The sequence below is a fragment of the Xenopus tropicalis genome, chromosome 5, assembly GCF_000004195.4.
Source record: "Xenopus tropicalis strain Nigerian chromosome 5, UCB_Xtro_10.0, whole genome shotgun sequence".
NCBI lineage: Eukaryota > Metazoa > Chordata > Amphibia > Anura > Pipidae > Xenopus > Xenopus tropicalis.
Genome location: NC_030681.2, coordinates 50531680 through 50550771, shown reverse-complemented (window position 1 = coordinate 50550771; position 19092 = coordinate 50531680). Strand labels below are relative to the sequence as shown.

Sequence of the window (19092 nt, the reverse complement as noted above, 5' to 3'; positions counted from 1 at the left end):
GAGTATATTTTTCAATCCAACACACTTCAGTCTTTCACCTGCATTATTTTAGGAGGGAAAAGAGAAAATGGAGGGAAAGAAAAAAAAAAAAAGTACCTCTTCCCCCTCCCCAGCCACTTAAAAGCTCTTGCAGGGCCATCTGCCTATTGAAGTGAAAGCTAAGGCAGATGTGAGGTGCGCATTCCTGCCGATGATTAACAATAGTGCTGCTGACAGGTGCATCTAGCCGGCAGCAGATGACAGGCAGGTGCGCGTGCCGTTGCTTACTTACTTACTGCCTTTCTCCACTCAGTCATCCCCTTTAGGCAACACCTGCCGCTTATGGACACAGGTCAGCTACAAAACATTATGAGCACTGACCGCACCTAGCATTTGACCAACACTCAGAGCCATACCTGTGCCCTTTTATCCTCTTCTCTGCAAACTAAACAATTATTTCCCTGCTAAGAAGGGTAATGAGGGGAAGGTGAAAATGTAACTGCTGAATGGTAATAAAGAAAAGGTATAAATCAAATTGTTCCAATCCAGATCCTTCAAGCCTTTAGTCCCAAACATTTCTTTTCAAACCCAATTGCAGCTCTTTACAAAGCAGCAAATTGGTCACATTTTCAAGAATAGGGTTCAGGGTTGATCCAAATCTCAGACCTTTCTGCAGAATTTGGGTTCAGCCAAACAAACAAGGGGGAATGTATTAAAATTCAGAAACAGAAAAAAAATGCACTAAAATAAGAAGAAAAAAATGAAGTTTGCAATGTAATATTTTTCATTAGACTTTTATGGCACTTCAAATGTTTACTGCACACTGAAAATGTTTAAGACATGCTTGAAGATGGTGTAAATTTTACCATGAAAATATTTTTTTTTTTCATTAAGAATTTCTATTACATACACTGCGCACTTGCACAACTAAAAAGTTTACAATCGCTATCCTGCTGTCACAAGAAATGCAAAGGGTTTGTATTTTATATTGTGTTTTATATTTGTGTAAATGCCATTATTTGTCTTATTGTGACCGTTTTTTACCCCCCTTAATGTGCAATCCTAACCCATAGTTACTTCCATTATCACTAGATAATGGAACATGACACATTTTTTTTCAATATGCAGTTTTTGAATTTTGCTCAATTGTGCATTTTGGTTCAGTATTTCTCAAAATCTTTTGCCGAGAATTTGGCTGAACTAACAATATATGCAAGAAACAAGAAGATACTGTATATGGATTTAGACAGCATGTTCATTCTAGATCAGGGGTAGGGAACCTATGGCTCGGGAGCCAGATGTGGCTCTTTTGATGGCTGCATCTGGCTCGCTGCCAAATCTTTAATAAAAAAATAACAGGGGGGCGTGGCCTGCGCTCGGCGGCTAGAAAACGTGTTCTAAGCCTTAGAATACGTCTCTATCCGCCGAGCACAGGCCACGCCCTCCTCCGCATCTGCATCCGGCAATTTTTTGGGTTTATTTTAATCCCTTTAATAATTCCTTCCTAAATGGGCAAATGCATTTATTTGTTTCCTCTGATCCCAAACAATGTTTGTCCCAATGGAAGCAGGAGTCACCTTTATAACAAACAAGGGTTCAACCACTGTAATCCCTTGACTAACATTCCCATAATCATCATTGCCCCTAAACATACAGACAGGAAATAGCTAGCCAGAAGACACAGGTTATGATTATGCTAGATGTGCCTTTTCCTGGTCTCAAAATCAACCTCATATGGTAACTACATACTCTTGATTCAAGTCTCATGTTCTACATGTAGCTGTCCCCAGACACATTAAAGAAAACTATATCCCAGAACAATGTAGGTCTATATAAAATATAGTGCATTCTCATAAAAAATATATATATTTTTAGCAGTATGTGCCATTGGGTAATCCTAAATAGAAAATTGCCATTTTAAGTATTAATGGCCGCCCCCTGGGATCATACGATTCATGGTGCACACAAACAAACCAAGAGCACACATACATGTTAGGCCACATCAGCCAATGAATGGAAAAAGTTCTGTCTTTTACTCTCACACCTCCTGTTACAATTAGAGCTACATTATTTCCTGTCAGGTGATCTCAGGGGGAGCACACAGACCATCATAAAATAGTGGCTCAAGGGAAAAGATGTAAAAGAGCAATATTTACTGATTACCAACTGTCTGTTGGTTAAGTATTCTTTCTGGTGGTATAGTTTTACTTTAAGGGAATAATACGTATGCAACATTATCACTTTTTTGTCATATTGAGTTTAATGTATCTTTAGCCCTGAGCAGTTGCACTGGTATTAGCATGCAGATATATGTGAGTGGAATAAAAACAAGTTCCAAGTTCTCGGAATCTGACATTCTCCAGGTCCTTGGATAGTAGAAAGCCAGAATAAATATAGTTAAAGCTTTAAAAAAATGTCCTCTTCCTTTTTTTTTCTTTTAAATGCTTAATTAAGTGTTGTTGTAGTCTGTCCTGGCCTTAAGGAGTACAGGCAGACTTGTGCAACCTGTTAAAATGCTCCACACAAGCAAGCAATTAATTGTTGGTTGGTTACTTTTGAACCAGTCACAAAAGAAACAGACCATTTTCTAATGTCTATTAAGTATTAATTCTAGGTGGTTCACCTTTATGCCTTTACAGATTAAAACTGAGTAGACATAAAAATAAGGACCTCTTGACCCCTTGTAGAAACATGCCCATAAAAGAGCCACACTGTGGCATGTGCACTTAAATGAACAATCCAAACAAGGCAAAGATATTTACTTTCTGTAGTGTAACATCACTTACTTCCTTACTTCCCCTTCTACCTATTTTCTTCTCATCTTAGAGCTATGGCCATGAAAATGCGTGATTTTTTTTCATAATGCTAAACAGTGCAAACTTTAGATAGATGTGTACTTGTAATGTGTGCTCCTGTGCTCTAACTTATGCAGTGCAATTATATAATTATAGTAATCTGAGCAGCCAAACTTCTCTGTTTTGACATAGGATTGACTGATAATATTTGCATAGGAAAGCATACAAAAAATAAAGAAAAGAAAGAAAAGCCAACAGTTCCTTGCATATTTCAGTCATCACAAAGGAAGTGTTTAGCTATGTATAAACTTGAAAGGTATGCAGGGCTTTTCAGATAAAGAGGTTTTAAGTAATTTAGAACACCATGCTTAAAAACTGCTAATTGTAGGATACTGCTGAACCATTATGGCCAATGATTATAGAAAAAACTAGAATTAAAGTGATACCCTCTTTTAGCTAACAGAATTTAGTTAAAGGCTAGGGCCACACAGGCAACTTAGTAATGATCCAATGCAGGTAGCTTCAATTAATAGCTGCCATTATCAGTACAGGTTTCAGCTGCTGAGGGGGGGGGGGGAGCAGGGGAAATAAGTACCATTGCTGATGTTGGTTCACAGTGGCTGAATGCAAAGCCAAGTTTTCAGATGCCTGGAAACATGCATCTGAAAACTCTCCATGGTGGCTGCATAATAGCTGTATAGGGCATTTTAAAGACTTTGATATGCTGTATAATGAAAAGGCTGAGAGATATCTCCCAGCACTAATGCACAATTTCAGGACTCTATTTTAATTTCTCAAGTATAATACCAAGCCTGATGTTGGAATGCAATTAGACTGGTAACCATGCATTTAAAAATATACTCAATTTACTGATAAAGGGTACCAAGGATATCACTTTAAATCTTCTGTAAATAATGCAATTTATTTTTACTAGTTGTAGATAAATGAATCAAATTCTAACCATTGATCATTTCTCTGCAATAAAAGGGCTATCATGGCTTTCACCGTCACAAACCACAGGAAACTAGTGTTTGGCCATGGCCATAACTGCAAAATAATTCCCATTTGCCAGTTTGTTGCATAGCACAATGAACTGACACTGTTTGGCTCCAGCTGTAGAGAATGAAGTCATGTTACAAATGCTTCTTTTAACATACATTTAATTTATGGCAGAATAAAAAACCTTTACACAGACAGAAGAATAAATTATGTTGGGAGTAAAATGCCCTGTCTGTGGACCAGAAGTAGACATTCATTTCCACTGCCTTTGAGATGGCTCCATTCCAAAACACCTGCATTGTATAAACAAATATAAAAGACTACAAGGAAAAAAATATTAAGTTGCTTTAAATAAGAATTAGCAGAAAAAATAAGCTTATTGGAATCTGTATTTTTAAATGTTTGTTTTTTTACAACTTTAAGACAATTGATACCACGTACTATAGATATCTAGCTGGAGAAAGGAAAATTACTATTATCCTTATTCAACTTTACATATTGCTGACATATTCCATGGTGGCTTACCCCTACCCAGTCTATGGTTCCTATCACATTCACACATACTATGGTGAAGTGAAATGGAAGCCAATTATCCTTCCTGTATGTTTTTGAGTGTGGGGTGAAACCAGAATACCTAGGGGAAACCCACACAAGAATGGGAAGAACATACAAACTGCTTGCAGATAGAGCACAAATGGCATTTAAACCAAGGACCCCAACAAGGCAGAAATGATAATCACTGCGCCACCAGGATGCTCACAGGTATATAGATGTCTTAGAGTAAGTACAAAACCAGGACAAAAAAATTAACCAGCCTCATAAAATATGAATATAGTTTCATATTTAGAAACATTTACTGCTCTATTGATTGGCCATTATATCTAACAGTATCTGCATGACATTTGACCTTGTAATTACATCAAATTTTACTGCCCATATAGCCCTTGCATATCTCTAAATCAGTAAAAACATTGCTGTTTTTAAACACTCTACACCACTACAAATAGTTTAATAAGATATTTAGGTTCAATATGACCTAAGTAAGGACCTATATTGGGTTAATATAAGGATTTTATATTCTCCTTGTTTCTCCTGTTCTGCACAGGAAACGGATTTCCCACGGAAGCCATCTTTTTAAAGCAGATTCAATTCATTATATAGCTGGGAGGAGAAAAAGGCAGGAAAAAAACAAGCATCCAAGTCTTTCTCTTTTTTTTTGTAATTCACTGAACAAGCTAAAGTATATCAGCAGGAAGTTGCTGCTGCAAGGGTAGTAGAAGAGCTACCAGAGTATCATCAAAATGAGCACTTTCAGACACATGGGAAGTAATTTTGTCATGAAACTTGGACAAAGTTTTCATAAAGTATTTAAAAGAGGAATAATACATAAACAAATAATAATTGAATGGGTTTCTTTTGTGAAATATAATACAAAATTGCATCAAACTAACTATAGTTATTCTGATCTAGATTGGTGTAACTAGTCAGTGCTTCTGAGGGCATCACACTCATAAAGGCAAACCAAATGTTCCTTTTCTTGCTTTAAAAAGGATTCACATAAATGTCATTTTCAGATAGAGAGGGATGGGGTGTGTAGGATAATAAGAAATGTACTGGGAGTATTAATCTAAGTACAGTCTTTCATTCATTTCACTGCTGTGTTTAGCCTGGCAATTCTGAAAAGTCAGCAGTGGCTGAGAATGTATGTATGTATATCTTTATTTATAAAGCGCTACTTATGTACGCAGCGCTGTACAGTAGAATACATTAATACAAACAGGGGGTTAAAGATAATGGATAAATACAAAGTACAACAATAAATACAAATAAATACAAGGTACAGTTGCAATAAGAGTCAGAAACACAAGATGAAGGAGGTCCCTGCCCCGTAGAGCTTACAATCTATATGGGAGGGGTAAATGTACACAGCATCTTTACTAGGAATAGTAATTTATAGTTATTACCATTTATTATGCATGCAACGTCAATCTGTCAATCCATCTATGCTGGTTTCTTTGGCACAGCAGAAATTTACATTCTTGAAATGCTGGGTAGACAGACAAGCATATTTATGGACTACTACAGACCTGGGCTCCTTTATCTGCTACTCTAGCTTTTTGGAAGCAGTAAAAATGCCTTGGAAAAAGCCTAGGAGCATAGCCTAACATTAATGGGGTAGTGGTCAGCCATATACAGCATCTTTTAGCAAGAGGTGATACAATTTTTCCTTTTTATGAGATAAATGTTTTATTGAATAAATACAGTCACTTTGGGATGGTGAGCATTTTCCCATTTGTGCTTATACTATCTTCAGGAGGGCTACCAAAAACGGGTAAAAAAGCACATAAAAAATGTTAAAACTCGTGAAATAAATAGTTATCATCCATCAAAATGTCCTATTTCCTGTAATATAATATAGGAGATAAAAATATATAAACACTTTGAATTCACCAGTTACAATAAGTTGGCCTTGGCTATTTACAAGCTTTCAAGGTTAAATGCTGAGGTTTACAATATATGTATTGAAATTTTTTTGGGGGAAGGAAATAATTTATCTTTTCTGAAATACATGCTGTTTTCCTTTGCCACCTCTCTCACACTGAAGCATTCCTTGTTAAATGACCGGCACATAGGACAATTCTGTATTTGCCCAGTTATGCTTACTGCATAAATATTGTATTAAAAACTTGTGCTTATTTCTGAAGCCAATTGATTCTTAACTCCTATTACTTTAGTTTGTGTTCAGAGAAACTAAAATTGGTAGAGGTGAGGTTATATAAGGTAAACAGTTTGCTTTAATTCTCATCATCTCCAGCAACCAATCATCAAGTAACATTAACAGACCACTGTGCTGCTCTGATGTTATGGATTACTGCACCTGTGCAAACTATGTGCTTTTTATTACATATGGGGCAAAATCTACAAATGCAATATATAAGTAGACCCATTCAGTCTTGCCCAAATACAGCCCCCTGTAGCATATTGATAGCTTGTTAAAAAAGTATTTCTTTCCCCAAAGTGTCTCTTCAGGAAATGCGCACCTCTACCACAGGGATCCCCAACCTTTTATACCCATAAACCACATTCAAATGGAAAATGTTTTGGAGAGCAACCCAAGCATGGAAAAACGTCTCTTGAGTTGCCAATGAGAGCAATAATTAGCTATTTGATTGCCCCTATGTTGACTGGAAGCCTACAGAAAGCTCTGTTTGGCTGTACACATGGTCTTTATGCCTCCAAGTAAGAAATTGAAAAAGCGGCTCCTGCTTTGAGGCCATTGGGAGCAACATCCAAAGGGTTTGAGAGCAACACGTAACTTGGGAGCCACTGGTTGGGGATCACTGCTCTAGCAAGTAGAGTAGGGCTCCCTGAGTGGTTATAGAGTGTAAGCTCAATGGCACATCAAACACACATGCAAACATGACCAAGACAGAAGGTAAAAGGGCCTTAAAATCTAAAAAGGGGCATAAAAACACACACACACACACACACACACACACATTTGTGTCCCACACAAAAACACTTCAGTAGACAAACAACATGACCAAACATGATTTCTAATGATATTCGAAACATCAAATTGATACATAAGTGAATTCTTTATTTACCCCAAAATAAAGGCAGCACTTCTCTGTGATTATATAAACACACACACAGTCTGAGACATGGGGCTACATATACTGAACGTCTTCGTCTACTTAATTTGTTTGGCCCATAGTTTACAAATTAAACAGACAATGGGTTATATTTACTGTGGCACAACTCTACAATACAGTATACGTGTATGGAAAAAACTGATGGCCCCAATCATGAGAAAAGGACCAAAACTAAAATATTTACTAAACAAAGGCAATGAAAAAAACAGTACCCAGATCACTGGATCTACCTATCTCAAATTTGTGTAAAAGCATAATAAGTGTCTATTTAGCAGCTATAAATAAACACTTAAGACACTTGGCTGGCTCACTTCTAGACATGCATTCTTTACCTGAAGCAGGACATTATCATAGATTTATGGTCATATGGTTATTCAAAAGACATTAACCTTTATAATATCGATTAGGACACAAAGGACATGTCAACAATAAAAATAATTTCTCCATGACAAAATAAAACATAATTCTAAGCAACTTTGAAATATACATTCAATACAAATATGTAATGCTTTTTGAATATATATATTGCTATTCAAAAACAGTGTTTCTCTGCCCTTTTCTATTCTCTGCCCCTGTGGCTCTGGCTTTTTAAACGATGTAACACAAGCACAACACAGATTGACAGTCCTGTCTTGATGGAGGAGACTGGCTTTTGCAACATTATTTAAACATATATAAATATATATATGGCACACCGCTACATATCATACCTCGAGTGTGGGGACCGAAACGTTACATAGCCTTTTCATTCTCCAGAATTTATGACCTGTGTCATGCACATTTACAGATTTATTATTACGTGCAAAATTATATATGTTATCTCCTCTCTTTTAGGGTGCATGATTTACCCTAAACAGCATCTAATAATTTCAAAAAGTGATATTAGCCAAATCATTCTATTAATAAAATACTGTTTACCTGTAAACTCTTCAGCTGACCTGCAGATTTTCCTGGAAGACACAGAACTTGGGCCAAAAATGCTTCCACATCTTTTTGACTTACACTTACCACCTGATGAGAGTAGAAGACAAAAAAATCAGTGCTCTGAGCGAGATATACAAAATACAAAGACTGTTTTGCTGGTAAACTGGCTGCAGACAGAAATCCTGCAACGCATGTGAAATGCATACCTTTAGGGAAAAAGTGCTCAAGATATCACTAGTGTCTGAAAGCCAGATAACGATGGCAAATACTTTGCCAAATGTTTTGGTTTGTCTGTTTAGTTCTGATAAAGTCTGAAGTGATGAAGTCTGTTCTTTGAGATGAGATAATGACATATGTATTTAAGTATTTTGGGGCCAGTGCAATTACATAATACAGTCAAATGGTAGTTGTTTGGGTACCCCGTTATATTTTTGCATAAACCTCACAATTAGTACAAAACTCGAAGAAAAAAAAAACATAAAAACATTTTTTGTGATATATATAAACTATAGCAAAAAATGGAAAGTTGTGCTAACCACTAAATTTTAAACTTTAGGCAGGGGTGCAATGAGGCTGTGACCACAAAATACAACAAGAGGTCCCCTCCACTCACCCATTATCAATATAAAGACATTAAGATATTTTGTGCATTAAGCTACCAAGAAATACCCTCCCCTTTAAACAAAACAGGGATTGTTTGTTCATATATTGCAATATATTCAAAGTCATCCCCAGTCTGGCAAGTACTATACGTTTCGGTCACTCAATGTGATAACTTTGGGAAGCTAAAAAAAATCTTTTAGATATTTTTCATAAGTCCTGTAAGTGCGAAAATATATATATATATATAGAGAGAGAGAGAGAGAGAGAGAGAGAATACAATGGTAATGATGATGGTGAAGGCAATAGTTAATAGAAAACAACGTTTGTCACACAGTCCACTATATTGGGCCAAAACAGTTCTTGGCCGCTGTATAAAAATGAATCCTTTTCCAATTTGCCATAAACTTCCTTTTGATTCAAGATCCTTTGGTTCAGGCTATACAACATTCACAACATGACTTGACTTTGTGTGGTATGTAATCCATAAAGGCGCAGAAGAATGTGACTAGACAACATTACAGTATGTGATATTCTACCCTACTGGCTAAATCAGGGATCTTTAATCTTTGAGTCAGTAACCAGAAATGGACCCCATTATGTTTAAACTGTGTAGCCATGATCTTATTGTGAAACTGCTTTGTACAACAATACAAACATAACATTTACCTGCTTACAAGTGTTGAAATTCTATTGGTAAATACAATTCTGCTGCAAGAAGATCGAAACTGACTACATGTTTTTTTAAAAATGTTTTTTTGTTATCCCAGGAGGTGAAAATATGCTGAATAATCAGTCTTTAGGTAGATGGGCCCACCTGCACAGCAATGTATATAAGTAGACAGCAGACAGCAGCAAGACATGGTTCCAGGGCTTTAAGCTCATCTGTGAAGTTCTCAATTTGAAAGCAAGCAAAATATGCATAGAAACGCTCACTCTGAATATCAGGACTGTTAGCCATCCATAGGTTTCTTATGCTTGGAGCTCCACCTGTAAAAGAAATAAGATGTATGCATGTTACAGTAGAAAACACAGCAAGACCTATATAATACAAGTAATTTAAAATGGTAAAATCACCCTGAATAATCTATGCATATCAGGCCCATAAAATTATTACTTTGCTTGGTGTCTGGTCATTATCTGACAAAGGAAAGGTATAGGCCACACAATCCCTTAATTTATTGGATCATTAGATCTGTGTGTTTTTCCAACTTACATCAAAAGGTATAGTTCACCCTAAAATAACTTATCTTATGGTATAGATAGTAGTACACAGGTATGGTTATTTAGAATGCTTGAAAGCCATAGTTTTCCAGGTAAAGGATCTTTCCATAATATGGTGCACCATGACTTAAAGGAGAAGGAAAGGCTAGTAAAGAGTTAATCTCAAAATGCAGGCATACCTTCAGTTCTCTCAATAGTGCCCTTAAGTCTCCCCATATTTCTCCCATTCAGAAGATCTGAAGCCAAACAGTTAGAAAAAATGCTGAGCAGGGTAGAGAAGATTCCCATAATGCCTTGCTCCTTCCCAGACTTGGCGACTTAAGACCTTAGGCACCCCCCCTAGCACCCGGTTGCCATGGCAGCAGCAGCAGCGGCACAGAACAGAATCGGCATGGCCCAGAACGGCAGCGGCTCAGAAGACAGCCGGCAAGCAGGTGCTGGTGGGGGGAGAGGCAAGGTGGGGAGAGGCAGGGGGGGAAAGGCAAGGTGGGGAGAGGCAAGCGGCAAGCGGGTGGTGTGTGGCAGCGGCAAGCAGATGCTGGTGGGGGGAGAGGCAAAGGGGGAGCAGACCGGACAGAGAGATCGGACGGGGGGGGGGTACGGTCCTGACGAAACTAAGCAAGCGGGTGCTGGTGGGGGGAGAGGCAAGGAGGGAGCGGATCAGAGAGAGATTGAGCGGAGGGGGGGTGGGTGCTGAAAAAATGGCAGTGCCGTTCTCTGAAACAAGTATGCAGAATGTAGCAGGTGTATCTCTGTAAATCTTTCATTAGGCAAGCCAGAATTATAGCGTTTTTACACAGCAATAGTAGTACTATTTAATAGTGTGCTTCATAGATTTTTACTTTCCTTGTCCTTTAAGGCTAATAAAAATGTCATTCGAATCTTCTAATTTTGAAAAATAAAATCAAGCCAATATGATTGTTTTATCACTAACGTGGATATAAATGTTTGCTCTTATTATTACAGAGAAAAACTAAAATCAGTCAATAATGGAGTACTTTGTGGGACAGTATGGGAAATGACATTCCTGTATTTTGAAGCTTTCTGGGGTAAAGGTTTCTGAATAATGAATCCCATAACAATTAGCAATCAGATTTTTTTCCCCCATTTGGATTTTTCTCTCAAAGTCGCAACTTTTCTGAGATCTACTATGTGTCCATACAGCTACAAATGCGCAAGGTAAAATTGGTGAATAATGTAGAAGTCAATGGCAGATGTCACTTCCCTTGTTTTAACTCGAAACTTTGGAAGTTTTAGATTTTTGACAGGGTTTTTTTGCGTGACTATTCAAAAAAGTCAAGTAAATGTAAACATTTGTGTAAGTAAGTTTAATCAAATTTTTAAAGATAAAAAATTGAGAAATGTTAGATTTTTAATAAATCTGCCACTTAGGGGCCCATTTACTAAAGTCCAAATGAGTACGAATGAGAAAAATTCGTTTTTCTTCTAATTTTTAGAACTTTGCGTAATTTCTACGATATTTTCGTTAAATTGCGCAACTTTTTCATGCTTTGTATCAGTTTGTGTGACAAAATCATATTTGCCGCAACGACTACAGAAGTTTCGGAATTGATTCAAGCTTCAATATCGTGACATTCCTTGGGCCAGGTTGGAGCTGCAGAATGCCATTGAGTCCTATGGAAGGCTTCCAAAATCATGCATTGAAGGTCCAAAGTCAGAAAGGTTTTTGCGCCGTTTACGATCTTTCGGATACAAAAATTTAGTAACTTTTGGATCACACCACAATATGTTCCCAATCGTGCTTTTAATTGGCGAAAATTCATACTTTGATAAATCAGCCCCATAGACTTGGAATTTAGATTGCTCAAAACAAACAATAAAAGTAAGCATCATTTACAGTACAACCTGCTTTGTATAATGATATTTTCTCCACTTTGCACCATAGCTCTTTTCATGCAGTGTATTAGTTTTGCGCATTTTGTTGCAGCTATAAAACACCAGTAAATACCCTACCATAGACAGTATTGAGAACCGTCTCTGCTAAAACACTCAAATTGTGTAATCACACACAGAAAAATGCCATTACACTATTTAGCCATTACACTATTTAAGTGTTCAGAGACTCAATATTGCCTATGGCAAATATTTTCTGGTGTTTTGTAGCCATGACAAAATGTGAGCGACAAATAGCTTTGTGTGTCATTAGGTAAGTCCCTTCAGGTGCTCTTTAAAATAGGAGCAAAAGCCTTCACTCCAACTATGAATAAAATGCTGCCAGCACTTGGCAGTGCTGTATTCATGAGAGGAGGGATGGGCAGTTTTCCCCATCCCACCACCTACCTGCATAAAGTTCAGAAGCAAGTTAGGTGCAGGATGCAAGGCTGTTCTGCCCTTATCTCCTGCCTTCGGACAGTGCTGCCTTGCACTCATCAGCACTGTGCTCATAAACTCTTTGAGTTTCTTTACCATTTGCAACTGGTACACAGATAAATGAGGTCCCATGAATTCAAAATATTTGACCAGTAGCAAAGAATATTACTGTCACAACTGTAAACGTTCTCATTTTTTTTTTTCAAGATTTAATAAGCCACGCCCACAATCAGCGCTTCAACTCTTCTTTATCATGCAGAGACGGTGCATTCAATGGAATTTTCATATCTACCTGATCCCTAAACCGAACAATATCCATAGTACAGGTATGGGACACTTTATCTGGAAACCTTTTAAGCTGGCCATACATGCACCGATAATATCGTACGAAACCTCGTTTCGTACGATATTCGGTGCGTGTATAGCATGTCGGCGAGTCGACCGATATCGCAGGAAGCTGCTGAAATCGGTCGACTCGCCGATCGGCCAGGTTAGAAAATTTTGATCGAGCACCATAGAAGGCGCCTGACCAAAATCTGCCGTCAGGGCTGAATCGGCAGAAGGAGGTAGAAATCCTATTGTTTCTACCTCCTTATCTGCTGTTTCAGCCCTGAACGGTGTGTGGCGGATCTGACGATGTTTCGTGCGACCGATGGTCGCACGAAACATCGTCAGATCGCCACGTGTGTGGCCACCATTATCCAGAAAGTCCTGAATAATGGTAAGGCTAGCTCCTATAGACTCCATTACGAAAAAATAATTCTAATTTTTAAAAATGATTTCCTTTTTCTCTGTAATAATAAAAGAGTACATACAAACAGATAGAATTATTGGGGGACAAACCAATCCTATTTGGTTTAATTAATGTTTAAATTATTTAGCAGTAGACTTAAGGAAAGACAACTTAGTAGGAAATCCCCAGGTCCCAAGCATTATGGATAACAGGGTTAGATGTTGTACAAGCACAGATAATCATTACCTACGATCACATCTCTGTATGTATGGCCACCAGAGACAAAGCAGACATACAAACATAGATCTTTACTTAAAATTCAGAGAGGATTAAAAATTATATAGGCAATGTTTAAACATGCTTTAGCATCCATGCTGTAAACATGTATTTAACTGTAAAAAAAACTGTGCAGCTGTCACAGTCACTATCACTAGAAACATCACTGAATATCATGGAGCTCAGCTCAGAGACCCACAACCTCACAATCATAAGTGAGCATTTTTAGAAAGAGAATGGAACAATAGTTTTAGACTAGTGTTTCACTTATTATTAGGCCTAGCTTTACTAAATACACAAACACAAATTACAATTACTGAATGAATACATTGTCCAGTGATGATAGGTGAGTCCAGACAAAATGTGAAAAGTGATGGTAGAGTACACATTCCATGGCAAGTTAGGCCAAAGTTTGCTGACAAAAGGGCTCCATGCCAGCTAGAAAATTGACCCTGCATTTATTACAGGTTAAACATAGGTGTTTATTTATTTTTTAAGTCTGGAATACCTGTGTCGGTTCAGCCTTATTCATTGGGCAGGTTGGGGCTGCGTGTCTGCCTACCAGTAACAGTGAACTTGTGCAAGGTACATGCCTTTAAGGAATGTGAAGTTAATTTCAAAAGGCACCAGGCTTTGTACTGTTATGGGGACTAAAACATATCACTCAGGAAAAGAAATGAAGGATCAAGTCTGAAACTGACCCTCTAACAGTGGATGTCAAGTCCTTATAAAAGGGAGATTTATTTCTTAGTCCATGGATGCTAGTAGTTTCCTGTTCTGGCAAACAATGTGGAATTACTTGGAAAATATAACTTACGAAATGCTTGAAAGAACTATGTTTACCAATGGGGGTTGAAACCTGCTTAGACAATTACACAGGAGCAGCACCACACAAAATGTGCAGAATGCACGTTTGTGTTTTAACGTTAACTTAGAAGGATATAATACATCCTGATCTTCTGTGAAAATTACAAATCTATGGGTTGATATATAATGGCTGTATTCACGCATAATTGCATTTCAGTCTAGCCCTCATTCCATGATATGCTTTCTAATAAAGGTATGGGATCCCTAAACCGGAAACCTATTATCCAAAGAGCTCCGAATTAAAGGAAGCCATCACCCATAGACTACATTTTAATTAAATAATTCACATTTTTAAAAATGATTTCCCTTTTTTCTGTAATAATAAAACAGCACCTTGTACTTGATCCCAACTAAGAGATTTTTAACCTTTATTGCAGGAAAAACTACCCTTATCAGGTTTATTTAATGTTTGTATGGGTGCCCTTGGTTTGTTTGTGTGTACCACAAATGTATGATCCCTGGGAATGGCCCTTAATACTTCAATGGCAATTTTCTATTTAGGGTTACCCAAGTGCACATACTACTAAAAAAGTATATCCTTATAAAAATGGTTTAGTTGGATGAAGCAGGGTTTTACATATGAACTGTTTTATGTTATATATATATTTTTATAGAGACCCACATTGTTTGGGGTATAGTTTTACTTTAAAAGTAAATGTCTGTTTGATAATCCTAATGAACCATGGGCTCTCAGCTGTTACATTGAATGAATACATGACAGTTATATACTGGGTTAATACATTGAGAGATGCCATTGTCTATTGTCAGTTAGTTAACTGTAAAGGGGAGGTTGATAAAATGTGCTTTTTTATTTACTATATCACTTACAAAAGATCTGTATGTAGCTAAAGAGCTAGAGCAGGGGTGGGCAAACTACGGCCCGCGGGCCACATCCGGCCCGTCAGCCCTTTTAATCCGGCCCGCCGTCTCCGGCCCCCTTAAAAGAATGACGGGCTCTGATTGGTTGTGCCCTGTGCGTGCGCACAGCATCAGCACGCACGGGGCGCAACCATATAAAAGAATGCACTGGGGAGCCGGGGAACAGAAGGGCGGGACGGAGGAAGCAGCGGGTTGCTGGGGAGGAGCTGAGAGGCCCCATAATTTTTTATGGCAGCCCCGGGCGTAACGCTGTCCCGGCCCGGTTCGGCCCATATGTTAATTAATGTGGCCCCTGAGCTAAAAAGTTTGCCCACCCCTGAGTAATGTCTGACACTTTCCATCACTCTAGGAAAGGGTAAAATAAGGGCTGTGGCACACGGGGAGACTAGTCGCCCGCGACAAAACTCCCTGTTCGCAGGCGACTAATCTCCCCGAGTTGCCATGACCCGCCATCCCACCGGCGAACATGTAAGTCGCCGGTGGGATGGCACACGCGGCGGTGCGATTTCCCGAAATCGCCGAGTCTTTTTCGCCGATCACGCCGCCGCGTGTGCCATCCCGCCAGCGACTTACATGTTCGCCGGTGGGATGGCGGGTCATGGCAACTCGGGGAGATTAGTCGCCCGTGACAAGGGAGATTTGTCGCGGGCGACTAATCTCCCCGTGTGCCAGAGCCCTAAACAGCAAGACTAAACCAGGAACTTTTGTTTATCTGCATGGTTAAACACACACCCACCACTTGCTTCTGTACTACTTCTTGGGAGTTAGTGATTCGGGTCAGAATACTAGTCTGGGCAGATCACTCAAATTACTCTATACAATGAGTTCATACTGATACGAGAGAGTAATGTACCTTATAGCATACAACAGTTTGCATCATAGTACAAAGAAAACATGATTAATATATGATGTTAATGCTGAGACATATTTTGTCCATATATGATCATTTTACAATGGAAAAATGGAAATGGAAGACCTACAAGGGTAAATACATTAGGATGTCAAAATAAATAACTCTCAGAACTCTATTAAACAATATCTAATGCTAACAGTTATGGTATTTTTATAAGAAGTAACAACAAGAACCGAAGTTCTGGAACAAGTTCTAAGCTTGGTCTTTAGAAATATAATGATTTCTGAACAGTTACATTCATATAGAGGAAACAGCTTACCTGCTATGGAAAGTGGAACAGCTTGGACAATGTCTGGCTGCAGCAACCGATTTCCTGGGTAGACATACCACTCCTTAACTACAGGGCAGGTGTCTGGAGAAGCTAATGATTAGAAGGTAAAATAAGATGATGTAGATTGATAGGAAGGGTTTATGTAGATGGACCTGGTTTTGTTTAAAGAAACTAGGGTAGTTCACAAAGAAATTTAATTTTCCACACTCCAAAAACATACAGGCAGGTTATTGACCTCTGATAAAATGACCATAATGTGTATAATTGTGATAGAAGTCTTAGATTGTAAGTTCCACTAGGACAAGGACTAATGTGAATGAACTATTTGGTCTTAAACAAAAAATACTACTAATAATAATAATTCAAATTTGCCCTCTTGAAATTTCAAGACAATTCCTATTAGGTCTTTAGTTTGAACTGCAGCTCTCTAGTTTGGAATTTTAACAGTTGCATAGTAGCCAGGGGTCCACTTTTAAGATCAAGTAGGCAGTGGTATAAATGGCAGACTGGATAATGAATAGGGGAGGGCCTGAAAAAAAAATTATACGGACTATTAATAACAATTAAAACTTGGCCTGAAAGGTGTAGTTTACTTAACTTTACTTGTTTACAACAAAAATAATTTTTTTTCCAGTTGCTTTGTATATTATTTTTTATAGTTTTTCATAGTTAAAACTTTTTTGTTCCTCTCTGTGGTATTTCAGCTCAGTAATTCCAGAGTTAAAATTTGCTTTATTAGTTAATACATATCTCAGCAGCACCTGTGGAATCTTAGCAATTATTGTAACAGCTGACTTTAATAAAACTTGAGAATTATGGTCAGCAGTGCCAAAAGTAAGAAATTAATCAACTAATGTATTAAATTAGAACAGTTTTCAGAGGAAGGGACTAGCCTTCCAGAACTGCGCTACAGAATCATAAGAAAGTGAAAATCATTAAAATACAATATTAAGAAAATGGTCAAATATAGAAAATTAAAGGTATTTGAAAAAGTCATTATTTCTGGTGAACTATTAGAATACAATGGAAGTGGATTTGGACGCAGGGAGCCCCTCTGCAGACAGTATTGAAATCGCAAGATGGGCTTTTATCCCAAGCAAAGTACACCTCTAGTAAGAGAAAGAATTTTTATATGATCCCCTTAGGCCACAGTCACCTGCATTTCTTCATTCCTCATCCCTGTGTATCTTCACTGAAAATTACAGCTTCTGCTTGAGTGCAGGTACATGCGGAGGTTGGCCTGAAAAATGCTAAAGGCATTTTTGGGCCAACCTCCACTCTGCTCCATGTACATGTATGGGACCTATTATCCAGAATGCTCAGGACCTGGGTTTTCCGGATAAGGGATTGTTCTGTAATTTGGATCTCCATAACTTAAGTCTGCTAAAAATCATTAAAGAAATGAATAAACCCAATAGGCTTGTTTTGCCTCCAATAATTATTAGTTATAATTATTAATTATATCATAGTTGGGATCAAGTACAAGGTACTGTTTTATTACTATAGGGAAAAAGGAAATCATTTTTAAACATTTTAATTATTTGCTTTTAATGGAGTCTATGGGAGATGGCCTTTCTGTAATTCAGAACTCTCTGGATAACGGGTTTCCGAATAAGGGATCCCATACCTGTACCTGTAACTCAAGTGGAAGCTGTATCTTTTCAGTGCAAATACAAAAGGAAAGGAGCAGATCTACTTCTATCAGCCTGCAGAAAAAATGCAGGCTGAAAGAAGCGGAGCAAACATTCCATGTGCCCATGGCCTTAAGGTCTGCTTTCTTGTTTCTCGGTTTAGTGACCCTGGCAATTGGATTTTATTTTATATTTCTTTCCAAACAATGGCAGAATCAAGGGCAAAAAAAAAAAATAACACCAAATGCTAATTTGCTCAGAATATCAAAGTTTACGCCATACTAAGAATAAAGTTGAAATAACTATGAGCAGTGATCCCCAAACAGTGGGTCATGAGCAACACGTGGCTCACCAGTCCCTTGGATTTGCTCCCAGTGGCCTCAAAGCAGGTGCTTATTTTTGAATTCCTGGCTTTTGGGCAAGTATTGGTTGCACAAAAACCAGGTGTACTCCCAAACAGAGCCTCATGTAGGCTGCCAGTCCACACAGGGGCTGCCAAATCGCCAATCAGAGCCCCTATTTGTAACCCCAGGAACATTTTTTTATGCTTGAGTTGCTCTCCAACTCTCTTTACATTTGAATGTTACTCATGGGTTAAATACGTTGGGGATCCCTGCCCTTGACATTGTGATAACATGTCAATTGCTACTTTAGATTGCTTTAGAATGGTACTGAAACTGGCATAGGTTTGTATCACATCTTAGAACTTTGCATCTCCCAAACTGGCAGACACATTATTAGAATCAGTTTTGCAAGTTCTGTACAGAGGTAAAAACTTCTTGCCACAGAAGGATGTTATTGAATTCCCATACAATTGGCTGCAATTTAAAGAAGCACTTTAATAACACTGATGCACACTTGCAAATGCAGTATGAAATGGTGTGCATCATTTTCTACTGAAACTTTTAGAAACATTCCCTGACTTTATCACAGAAAAATGGATGCAGACATTTAGCTGTATTCACAGGATTCTAAATAAATTAAAGGATTGTATTTATTTGTCAACGTTCAGTC

The 19092-nt window shown here is 38.0% G+C and overlaps 1 protein-coding gene across 2 annotated transcripts in view; it reads right to left on the bottom strand.

The window, feature by feature from the left end:
• fam120b (family with sequence similarity 120B) overlaps positions 1-19092 on the bottom strand; it is an 80901-nt gene that overhangs the window by 50616 nt on the left and 11193 nt on the right. For both annotated transcript variants that reach the window (XR_004222623.1, NM_001367998.1), the window contains 3 exon segments: positions 16436-16537; positions 9771-9943; positions 8348-8440 (listed from right to left, as the gene is read on the bottom strand). Coding sequence is in view for 1 of the 2 variants with exons in the window: in NM_001367998.1 (NP_001354927.1) it covers positions 8348-8440; positions 9771-9943; positions 16436-16537 (368 nt within the window). In the remaining variant the exon portion in view is untranslated.